At 42.6% G+C, this 12,706-nt stretch overlaps 1 protein-coding gene across 1 annotated transcript in view; it reads left to right on the top strand.

The window, feature by feature from the left end:
* Positions 1-977: 977 nt before the first annotated feature.
* LOC126094691 (myrosinase 1-like) overlaps positions 978-12,706 on the top strand; it is a 145,033-nt gene continuing 133,304 nt past the window's right edge. Inside the window, exons 1-2 of the mRNA XM_049909216.1 lie at positions 978-1,138; positions 10,631-10,764. Of these exons, the coding sequence (XP_049765173.1) occupies positions 1,003-1,138; positions 10,631-10,764 (270 nt within the window). The 5' untranslated portion in view covers positions 978-1,002. The remainder of the gene's footprint in view (positions 1,139-10,630; positions 10,765-12,706) is intronic.

Here is a 12,706-nt window from a genome sequence, read left to right as displayed (position 1 = left end):
ACGAAGAAATTATTTCGAATAAAACAGTCCCACTGACGTCAAATTTTGATACAAAATCGAGGAAGAATATCTTGAAAGTATGCATAGTGCATGCTATTGTAATGAAGTAAAATGTGCGCCAAAGCGAATGCAGGGTAGAGCCTGGAACTTGATGATATTGCGGAAGTAGGCAGAGACATATGAGAAACAGGTGAGAACAGACATGTACGGATAATCTTTACTAGAAGAAGATAGGTTAGTGGTTCATCCATGATTAATTCACTTTTCTCTTCTCAGGCAAACAACTTAAAAGTCTCTGTGGCAGATATAGCTTCAAATTTTATAGAGTACCTTAAAATTTTCAGAGCTCTGCCTTTGCGCTATTTTTCTCCGAAACTTAGCACAGAAATTTGAAAATTGATCTATAAGCGCGTCTATTAACATATTCGGCAGCGCGAGTGGGCACGCGGCTGGAGGCTCCATATCACGGGTTGCGGGGCGTCTCCAGTCGGAGGTTCGAGTCCTCCCTTTGGCATGGGTGTGTGTGTGTTGTTCTTAGCATAAGTTAGTTTAAGTAGTGTATAAGTCTAGGGACCGATGACCTCAGAGGTTTAGTCTCTTAGCAATTCACACACATTAACATATTTTTGGGGAGGGGGTTTCTATGATATTTTTTTGTTTAAGGGGTGCTCAACTGCGCGGTCGTCAACCCCCGCATCAGTTTTGAAATAGTCCAATTTTTACAAGTCGAAAGGCGCTCTTAATATTAAAAACTGAAATATAGTAACAGAAATTATCTGAGAATTCAGTGGACGAATGTTGAAACTAGATCCGGTATCAGTTAATGTTGAGAAACTGTATTGTTTTATCTCTAGCGCTTTTCTTCTGATTGAGCAACAGTAGCTAATTAGTGAGATGCGATCTCCCGTCGATAAGTTCGAGATTACCGCTATATAAGGCGACGATGCCGCTGTGGACAGAGGCGTGTTGGTCTACTCGAACGCAACGAGTTCGTCCCGCACAATGTGGCGCTTCCTGCTGACGCTGTCATGCTGCCTACTCGGCGCCTGCTGCCAACAGGTCAACAAGTTCCCAGACGGTTTCCTTCTGGGGGCAGCAACAGCGTCCTACCAGGTGGAGGGCGCTTGGAATGAAAGTGGTGAGCTCGAGCCTAAGAAACAATACTTGCTTCTGAATTAATTACATATTAATTTTAACGTACTACCAACTAATGTAATCAATTCGACTCAAATACATCTGTTTAACAAGATCTCAGAAAACAAAAAAATTAAATAAAATGAAAGAATGAAAGAAGAAACGGAGAAAGAATGAAAATTACGTCCTCTTGATGACAAGGTCATTTGAAACGGAGCACAAGCCAAGTTTTCGGGAGTATGGGGAGAAAAGATCGTTGTCATATTTGCACTTAGTGATTTACCTAAGCCACAGGGAATCTTAATCTGGAGGGAGGTTTAGTCTTCTTCAGTCCCGTGTTTTAATCGCTCCACCACCTCGTTTGGTTTATAAGCACAGAACAAAAAGTCACGCTAAATCGTCAATCAGTCGCAGTTACGTCTACGTGTTAACAACCAAAAACACACCTAGCATTGATTCTATCAAAGATTTTTCCAGTTATTTCCTAAAGGAACTTTGCCACTACGGTAAACGGCCATTATCAGTAACATACCATTATTAAGTGTCTGATCGTGTGCAAAATACGTGCCTAGCATGTTGCTACCCACGTGTACACTTTGTAAAACGAATGGCACATATTCCAGGCAAAGAAACTGGACACTATAGGGCGAAGGCCATCAGACACCGATACACACATGTCTCGTACAGAGATAACAGACGACTGACAGATGAAGAGAAGCGATTGGAAATTTGTATAAAATCGTCCCCCTCCAATAACAAAAATGATCAGAACAACGAAGATTTTATGCATGCTGTCTCTGGTGCACATTGCAGCTAGGTACCATTAAGTGTTCAAAACAAGAATTTGTAACTTTTATTTTCTTTTTGTGTTTTAGATAAACTGAAACCCAGCCATCTACAATTCGTTTTCAATAAATCTACTATATATTATCGTTTGAAACACTACATAAGCTTAGTCAGTCTTCCTTTAACAGATGGAATTAGCTGCCTTGTGGTATGTATCGTAACAGACAATAATATTACATTCGTGGCAAGTTGTATGGAGATCATCACTGGAAATAAATAATCAACATAAAGTTTACAACAAATGACTGGAGACGGTTTGTTCTGTTTCTGGTACAAGTTGACCCAGTCCATAAAACATTCGTGTAATGTGGTTGCTGTGTGACGAATTCTTCCCATTTAGAAATTTTGCAGACGCATGTGTGTTTTCTGAAATTGTTTTGCTTCATGTACATATATTTTTCGCTGCATCATAACGTTATTTACTCCTTCGGTTAGATGAAATTACGGTCTGACGATTCCATTACGAAATCTGGCTTGCTAACGGCCTTAGCGGAGACTGCCCAGTAGTAGGTGAATTCTAATTACGGTGCCCACGTGAAATGTTGGACCGCTAAATCAGTGTACAAAATTATTAAGGCAGAAATGGAACGTATACTAATAGATATCTTAGGAAAAAGCGAGATACGATCGCCAAGAGATGGAAGCTTTAGGAGTGGGATCGTAAGATTATTCATATTGGGTCAGATAATGGTATGGCAGGGGTAAGATGGAAATTATCTAAAGTATAAGGGGTTATTTGCAGCAAACGGAAACAACTTTTATGGCCACGTTGATTGGGTATGCAGCATATATTACAATCTGACAATTGTACATTCCAACCGTAGATGGGGTTAGAAATGAAATTCATTGCGTGTGTGATACACATTAACGAACTCCTAAAATATGTCACACAAAATTAGAATTTAATCGCTTTGGAAAACTGACGTTTTGTGGCCTACATCGTCTGACCCCATCCACATGTGGCGACCTTTGAAACATCTTCTCTTCTGGACACCTATCAGTACTGAAACTTATATTCTAGCTAGAGTTATAGGTGACTTTAAGATTATTCGAACAGCTCTGGCCCTGACAGAACTTGCCTAGAGGTTGGGGATGTCACTTTTAACAATGAAATACTCTGTGCAAGCTGTGCAGACAATCATCACTATTACAGATATGTCTCTATTTGTATATTAACCATCGTTAGCAGACCAAGGGTAACTTTGACAATTTTCGAGTTTCTCTTTGATATTTCGACACATTTCCGCCTTCGTATCGATACATTTGTGATTTTCCACAACTTCTGAAAGTCTGTAAGATATTTGCTGTAACCCTGCGCCTACCTTCAAATCTTGTAGAAGGCAGTTCAGTCTGCAGCTAAACAATATTTAGGTTGCTACGATTTACTGCAACTCGATGTAAGATACATCTGTATCCAGTGCCTTCGTGAACATGATTCGGAATGGGTTACTGACGTACAGTAAGATTTGGGCTACGGTGCAATTTGTCCCTCTACAGCAGTAAATACGAGAAACAAGATTATGTAAATCGGTAACTCATCCAGTCACAGGACTTCCTGATGCTGGAGGATAGGAAATACGTAGTCAAAGGCATTATCTTCTTTGGACATCCGTCATATTTAAACCTGCGCAGTTATTAGAGTATAGGTGGCCATGTTACTATCTTGCAGCCATTGTGAGTCTGTTTAACATTGTTTCAGCACTGTGTCCGTCTTGTTACCGTGCTCTCAGTGATGAGCAAACGTTTCGCTGTTGATATTCGGCTGCGGATATTCCTTTAGTGCAACCTGTATGAGGTTAGGATTCAAAATCAAATTATTCTAGAGGGTACTGAGTTCGAACTTCACCTACTTCACATTGATCATTCTCTATGTTAATCCTCGTCAGTTCTAGGCAGTCTAAATGCTGATTACCTGTTCTGCCCCTCTGTTCTTTGATTTCACTGACAGTACACTTCATTGTGAATTGCAGGTTAGCTATGTAGAATGTCTTGTATTGGGCGGCAGTCACCTTGCATACTGTTGCCACCATATGACATATATTTTTGCCAAAATACGATGCAGCAGACAAGTTTTTAAAGTTAAAGAGGCGTTATATGTCGTTAATCTGTGTCATTCCAACACCTCGGAAGGATAATTAATGCAATATAGGCCTCTCTGTTAAATACACACATCAAAAAAGTTTTGCATCACCCCGGTTCCCAGAACCCCTGGCGATGGACGTTGACTGTGGGTATTGTATCACAGACACAGTCCCTTTGACTGTTCAGAGATGTCACTAAACCCGGCCAAAGATGTAAACAACCGTGCATGAGCACCACCTATTAAACGGAGGTGGTCCAACAGCCTATCCGTCCCAGTCATTCCACCAGGAAGGAGGTACACGGCTCGTGTTCTCTGTAGTTCAACCATGCCTAGACGGTCATTACCGCGGTTCGATCGCGTCCGCATTGTTACTTTGTGCCATTAAGGGCTCTCAATAATGGAAGTGTCGAGGCGTCTCGGAGTGAACCAAAGCGATGTTGTTCGGACATGGAGGAGATGCAGAGAGACAGAAACCTCGCTCAGGCCGCCCAAGGATTACTACTGCAGTGGATGAGCGGTACCTACAGATTATGGCTTGGAGCAAGCCTGACAGCAACGCCACTATGTTGAATAATGCTTTTGGTGCAGCCACAGGACATGTTGGGACTCAAACTGTGCGCAGTGGGCTGCATGATAAGTAACTTTACTCCCAACGTCGATGGCGATGTCCATCTTTGCAACCACAACATGCAGTGTGGTACAGATACGCTCAACAACATGCCAAATGACCGCTCAGGATTGGCATCACGTTCTCTTCACCGATGAGTGTCGCATATGCCTCCAACCAGACAATTCTCGGAGACGTGTTTGGAGGCAACCCGGCCAGACTAAACGCCTTAGACGTACTGTCCAGCAAGTGCAGCATCACCTCGGTTCCGAGTGTTCCGGAACCTGAACAGAAAATTTGAACAGAGAACAAAATAAACATCATTTCCGGCCTTATTATTGCTCATGAAAACCACACACTGCAATTTCTCTGCTGTTTATGGGTGGCATTATGAGGGGCCGACATACGCCGTTGGTGGTCATGGAAGACACCGTAACGGCTGTACGATACGTGAATGCCATCTTCCAACCGACAGTGCAACCATATCGGCAACGTATTGGCGAGGCATTCGTCTTCATGGACGACAAGTCGCGGCCCCATCGTGCACATCTTGTGAATGACTTCCTTCAGGGTAACGACATCGCTCGACTATAGTGACCATCATGTTCTGCAGACATGAACCCTATCCACTATGCCTGGGATAGATTGGAAAGGGCTGTTTATGGACGACGTGACCCACCAACCACTCTGAGGGTTCTACGCCGAATCGTCGTTAAGGAGTGGCACAATCTGTACCAATAGTGCCTTGATGAAGTTGTGGATAGTACGCCACGACGAATACAGGCATGAATCAATGCAAGGGAACGTGCTAATGGGTATTAGAGGTACAGGTGTTTACAGCAATCTAGACCACCACCTCTGAAAGTCTCGCTGTATGGTAGAACAACATGCAATGTGTGGTTTTCATGAGCAATAAAAAGGCCTTAAATGATGTTTATGTTGATCTCTGTTCAAATTTTCTGTACAGGTCCCGGAACCCTCGGACCCGAGGTGATGCAAAAATTTTTGATGTGTATAAATCATCTTAAAGCAGTAGTGCAAAATTATAGTGATGATTCGGGCGTGGCTTGGTGCCTCATATGGGAATGATCAGTCTTGTCATGTAGAAACCTGCCGCGACTTTTTAGCACTCGTGCTTAATTATAGTCAGAATCTGCATGCTAAATTTCAATTGCCGAAACTAACTAGAAGTAACCCAAAAAAAAAAAAAATATCACGAAAACAGGTATTTCCCTGCTTGGCGCATGCAACTTAGAGATGGATACACTTTGATCTCCTTGGTTTTTGCGGCAAACATAGTCACATGATCGGAGAAGTGTATTCAACTTGTTATCGCCACAGAGTTTCTTGAAAAGGAATATCTTTTTAACGCTTTGTTAAAAAGGAAGCTAATATATGTTTTGGGGCTCCTTTTTTTAATTTCTGAAAGTACTTGGAAACATCTTTCTAACCCTCGTTCGAGTTTTACAAGCATTTCTGTACATCTAGTATGTGTTACTGTTTATAGATAACCATGTAAACGTTTTGAAAACCAACAGAAAATATTTTTGAGGCCGACGTGATGTGCGAAATGATGTTTGAAGTTTTACTCAACTGACAATTAGTGTAGATATGTTAGAAACGACTGAAATACTTGATGCTACAGACTGTGAATCGACGACGACGAAAAAACTGAAAACTGCTACAATTGTAAAGAATTTTTAAGTGGTAGTGCCATATTTAATTATCAGTTATATCCGGAAAAAAGCAACGAATTAAAATTACCACACCAGACAAAGAAAAAGTGGTGGTGTTTAAGGTAAATGAAAGCGGTACCAAATGCCTATGTGTGAGTGTTGTTGACAACGTTAAACGTGAGTCGTTTTCAAGTTTTCTTTTTCTGAAACCAGATAATCATTCAGTTTCAGTGATACCACTTTGTGCAACTAGGAATAAGATATTGCTAGCGATATATATACAAAAGAATTTACAGTTTTTTGTAGTAGTAACTTCAAACAAGCGTCAAATTCATGAAAAATAAAATTTGCAGTGATAGGTCGGAATTCAGATGATACGAAATTTGAATAAGAAATGCCAGCTAAAAGAACACTTTAACGGAAAGAGAAAAACAGTACAGAGGCGAATGCACAGTTACGACTCCACTCACAGCTTTTTATTCAGTACCCAAATTAATCACCTCATCTTAGCTCATTGTTAACTACGCAATATGTTTTTTTACAAGAATCGACAGGAAATTTTGAAACATCTGTGAAAAGATCAATGTCCTATACAGACAAACGTGTGGAAGACTCATCGAGGTCTGACAATTGGGAGACGAAAGCGTTACATATTTACTCCATTTTCTAGGAACCAATTTCTTCTCCTTACAGATTTCCAGTTCACGGCAGTGCTGATGAATTAATGGCCGCATTCCGAGCTCACTCTGCAAAGAACTACAGGTGCTTCAGGTTCCATCTCGTACAACGAATGTATTGACCGTCAGACGGAATATTTCCGTCTGTTGAAACCATTTTAAAGAACAATAACAGAGGAATTCGTTACGGACAGGTACTTGCAGTTTCCAGTTTAACTCCGTAAATATTCTCACATTTAAATCATTAGTACACTATCAGTATGCCTCCTTCCGGTTTCAAATTCTGATTAAATATGCACGGCACTGCTCAAAATATTAGTCCGAATGGTTTCCCCAAAGTGCTCTATTTTTGTCTAAAAACGACTACGTCTGTACGCAACTCGTAGCGTTGTCAACCTTCTTCCTTAATAGTATCGCACATTTTTGCATTAACCACAACTAATGAATTATTTATATATGCGGTGTATGTTATTTTCGACATGTTCGAAAGAACAGACACCAGTTTGATCCTGCAGACACTATAAATGAAGACAGAAAAGAATTAAACGCTTTTGCTGCCAGTGGAAATTGATTTCTGTCAATGGAACAAGTCGAAAATCAGTGATGAACTGGGATTCGAACCCAAGTCTCCCGCTTACTAGGCAGACGTACTGACCACTACGTCTGCCAGACACAGGGGTTACCACAACCACACGGACTACCCTAGCACGCCTCCTTTCAGACCCAAATTCTCAACTTACATCACACACTGACGAAGAAGCTGTCCTGCTCATTAACCTCGTTATTTGCTGCGTCTCGGCGATCCCCGGGAGAATTCGAGTTTGGTGTTCATCAACACTGAAGAGATCATTGGCTGTCATCGCCTTAATTAATTATACAGGGTGAGTCACCTAACGTTACCGCTGGGTATATTTCGTAAACCACATCAAATACTGACGAATCGATTCCACAGACCGAACGTGAGGAGAGGGGCTAGTGTAATTGGTTAATACAAACCATAAAAAAATGCACGGAAGTATGTTTTTTAACACAAACCTACGTTTTTATAAATGGAACCCCATTAGTTTCGCTAGCACATCTGAACATATAAACAAATACGTAATCAGTGCCGTTTGTTGCATTGTAAAATGTTAATTACATCCGGAGATATTGTGACCTAAAGTTGACGCTTGAGTACCACTCCTCCGCTGTTCGATCGTGTGTATCGGAGAGCACCGAATTACGTAGGGATCCAAAGGGAACGGTGATGGACCTTAGGTACAGAAGAGACTGGAACAGCACATTACGTCCACATGCTAACACCTTTTATTGGTCTTTTTCACTGACGCACTTGTACATTACAATGAGGGGTGAGGTACACGTACACACGTTGTTTCCGTTTTCAGTTACGGAGTGGAATAGAGTGTGTCCCGACATGTCAGGCCAATAGATGTTCAATGTGCTGGCCATCATTTGCTGCACACAATTGCAATCTCTGGCGTAATAAATGTCGTACACGCCGCAGTACATCTGGTGTAATTTCGCCGCAGGCTGCCACAATACGTTGTTTCGTATCCTCTGGGGTTGTAGGCACATCACGGTACACATTTTCCTTTAACGTACCCTACAGAAAGAAGTCCAGAGAGGTAAGATCAGGAGAACGGGCTGGCCAATTTATGCGTCCTCCACGTCCTATGAAACGCCCGTCGAACGTGTACCTCACCCCTCATGGTAATGTACATGTGCGTCAGTGAAAAAGACCAATAAAAAGGTGTTAGCATGTGGACGTAATGTGCTGTTCCAGTCTCTTCTGTACCTAAGTCAATAACCGTTCCCTTTGGATCCCTACGTAATTCGGTGCTCTCCGATACACACGATCGAACATTGGAGGATTAGTACTCAAGCGTCAACTTTAGGTTACAATATCTCCGGATGTAATTAACATTTTACACTGCAACAAACGGCACTGATTACGTATACGTTTATATGTTCAGATGTGCTAACAAAACTAACGGGGTTCCATTTAAATAAACGTAGGTTTTTGTTAAAAAACATACTTCCGTGCATTTTTTTATGGTTTGTATTAACAATTACACTAGCCCCTCTCCTCACGTTCGGTCTGTGGAATCGATTCGCCAGTATTTGATGTGGTTTACGAAATATATCCAGCGGTAATGTTAGGTGACTCACCCTGTATATGTGGTGCCTGTTCTTCAGATATGCACAAAAGAACAGACGCCACGTATGCAGTATAATAAATTTTATTAGTTGTAGCTATTGCAAAAATGTGAAACACTGATGCAGTGTCCCAGATTTATATACTAATAAGGACGAAAATCGTCAGTCCTATCAATCGCATAAGGACGTAGTCGTTTTCAGACAAAAATGTCCGAAAGAATAGACATCACATGTTTACTTAATTAAGGCGATGACGGCCAGTGATCCCTTCGGTGCAGATGTACACCTAGCTCGAACCCTTACGGAAAATCGTGAGATGCTGCGGGTAATGAGGCTAAGGAGCAGGGGCACTACATCAGTAGTGTGTGGTATAAGGTGAGGCTTTCGGTCTGACGTGCGGCGTGCTAGGGTAGACAGTGCGGTTGTGCTGACCATTGTGTCTGGATCGCGTAGTGGTTAGTGCGCCTACCTAGTAAGCAGGAAACCTGGTTTCGAATCCTGGTCCGGCACAGATTTTCAACTTGCTCCATTGATATAAATCAATGCTTCCTGGCAGCTAATGGCTTCAATTCCCCTGTGTGTTGAATAAAATTAATGATTTCAAAGTGGAAAACTAGTTATTGGCATATGCTTCATACCAATTTTAATGTAATTTTAGGGATGAAATACGAGTTGTATTCGGATATTAAACTGAATTAACGATCGCTTTCAATCGGCGATTCAGAGCTCGCGTGACGCTACGATAACTCGCGCCTACACGCAATGCATTTTCAAGCGCGGAAACTATGGCAAAAATTTCACATTTCATATTCGTTTTTCAGATCGAGCAGGCAGCGGAAATTTAGCATGTTGGGTTTAACTTACGTTAACTATGAGTGAAAAAACATTAAGGCACGTTTCGACATGACAAGCATGACCATTCCCCTGTCAGTGATAGAGTGCGAAACTAAAGATTTAGAGACTTGGGGTTCGATGTATGTTCGTTCGACATATTTTTGTCTGTCACTTACCACTACCTCCTTTTCGGCAAATGTGAAGAATCCCGAGTAGCATCGTGCCTTGCAGTCCAAGTGCAACTGCACGTCCCACTTGATTAGTCAGGGTCTGAGAGAATTGACTCACCAACTTGAAATATAAAGGTCATCACACTGACGAACTGCTAATCTTAATGGGTAAACCGGTTGACATCGTTGGTATACGGAGTGTTGGAAAGACTTCTCCAGTACGTCGGTTCAAAGATGGAGGGAGGGAGAGAGGAAACCACCTCCAGCTGGACCAAGCGTAGCAAACAACTGTGGTCTTAAAACCTACTTTTGAGTTTGTGACAGCTTTCCCTTTTATCTTGGATTATGATCATAAATGTTTCAATTATTTGCTGTCAGTACGCAGAAGTATTTTAGAGAAAGCTATACAGTGAAATAATTCCGTTGTGAAATGTGATCATGTGCAGGTAAAGGAGAGAATATTTGGGATCGACTGACCCACGAGCACCCAGACTGGATAGCTGACGGCTCCAACGGCGACGTTGCCTGCGACTCCTACCACAAGTACCAGGAGGACGCGGAGCTGGTAGCTAACCTCGGGGTGAGTATGCTGGATGTTACAGAGGGTGCGATTTTGGGGAAACGTCTACGGTTCCTGTAAATCGCCTCACTTAGATACGAATTCCATCATTTCTTCTACCTTCTCTAGTGGCGAAACGTCAAGGTCAAGGAACCTACATTTATTTCACCACGTCTTTTCATCCCCTTATTTCACTCTATTGAAAAAGTAAATATAGCACGAGGGGTTTGGGGCTGACTCCTCCAATGAAGACAAGAATGAAGTCCATGTACACTATGTAATCAAAATTATCCGGACACCGCCAAAAACATACGTTTTTAAAAAAAAAATGGTTCAAACGGCTCTGAGCACTATGGGACTTAACATCTGAGGTCATCAGTCCCCTAGAACTCAGAACTACTTAAACCTAACCAACCAAAGCACCTCACACACATCCATGTCCGAGGCAGGATTCGAACCTGCGGCCGTAGCAGTCGCGCGGTTCCGGACTGAAGCGCCTAGAACCGATCGTCCACTGCGGCCGGCCATACGTTTTTCATATTAGGTGTATTGTGCTGCCACCTACTGCCACGTACTCCATACCAGCGATCTCAGTAGTCATTAGACATCGTTAGAGAGCAAAATGGGGAGCTCCGTGGACCTCAAGGACTTCGAATGCGGTCAGGTGATGTCATACGTCTGTACGCGAGATTTCCACTCGAATAAATATCCCTAGGTCCACTCTTTCCAATGTTATAGTGAAGTTGGAAACGTGAAGGGCCACGTACAGCACAAAAGCGTACAGGCTGACCTCGTCTGTTGACTGACTAAGACCGCCGACAATTAAAGATGGTAGTAATGTGTAACAGGCAGACATCTATCCACACCATCACACAGGAATTCGAAACTGCATCAGGAGCCACTGCAGTTACTGTGAGAGTTAGGAGCGAAGTAAAAAGACTTGAATTTCATGGTCGAGCGGCTGCTCATAAGCCACACATCACGGCGGTAAATGCCAAACGACGCCTCGCTTGGTATAAGGAGCGTAAACATTAATTGAGCAGTGGAAAAACTTTGTGTGGAGTGACGAATCACGGTACACAATGTGGCGATCCGATGGCAGGGTGCGGGTGTGGCTTTCCAAAACATCCCAAATGGGTTCTATAGGATTCAGGTGAGGACTCTGTGCAAGCCAGGCCATTACAGGGATGCTATTGTCGTGTAACTATTCCGCCATAGGCCGTGCACTATGAACAGGTACTCGATCGTGTTGAAAGATGCAGTCACCATCCCCGAATTGCTCTTCAACATTGGGAAACAAGAAGGTGCTTAAAACATCAATGTAGGCCTGTGCTGTGATAGTGCCACGCAAAACAACAAGGGGTGCAAGCCCCCTCCATGAAAAATACAACCACACCATAACACCACCGCCTCCGAATTTTACTACTGGCACTACAAACACTGGCAGATGATGTTCTGTCATAGTACTTGCAGTGGATCCTGATGCAGTTTAGAATTCCTGTGTTACGGTCTGGACAGATGTCTGCCTATTAGACCTTATGATCATCTTCAATTGTCGGCGGTTTCTATCAGTCTACAGAGGAGGTCGGCCAGTACGCTTTTGTGCTGTACATGTCCCTTCACGTTTCACTTCACTATCACATCAGAAACAGTGGACCTAGGGATGTTTAGGCGTGTGGATGTCTCGCGCACAGACGTATGACACAAGTGACACCCAATCACCTGACTACGTTCGAAGTCCGTGAGTTCCGCGGAGCGCCACATTCTGCTCTCTCACGATGTCAAATGACTACTGAGGTCGCAAATATCGAGTACTTGGCAGTAGGTGGCAGCACAATACACCTAATATGAAAAACGTATGTTTTTGGGGGTGTCCGGATTCCTTTGATCACATAGTGCAAGTGAATAGACAATCTGAAGGAGGGTTCTTGGTTTTAATTTCCTTTCTTTCTGTCTTTCATAA

Source organism: Schistocerca cancellata, chromosome 8, assembly GCF_023864275.1.
Source record: "Schistocerca cancellata isolate TAMUIC-IGC-003103 chromosome 8, iqSchCanc2.1, whole genome shotgun sequence".
Lineage (NCBI taxonomy): Eukaryota > Metazoa > Arthropoda > Insecta > Orthoptera > Acrididae > Schistocerca > Schistocerca cancellata.
Note: the sequence above shows the minus strand (reverse complement) of the source record. Positions and strands in the feature narration are given on the sequence as shown.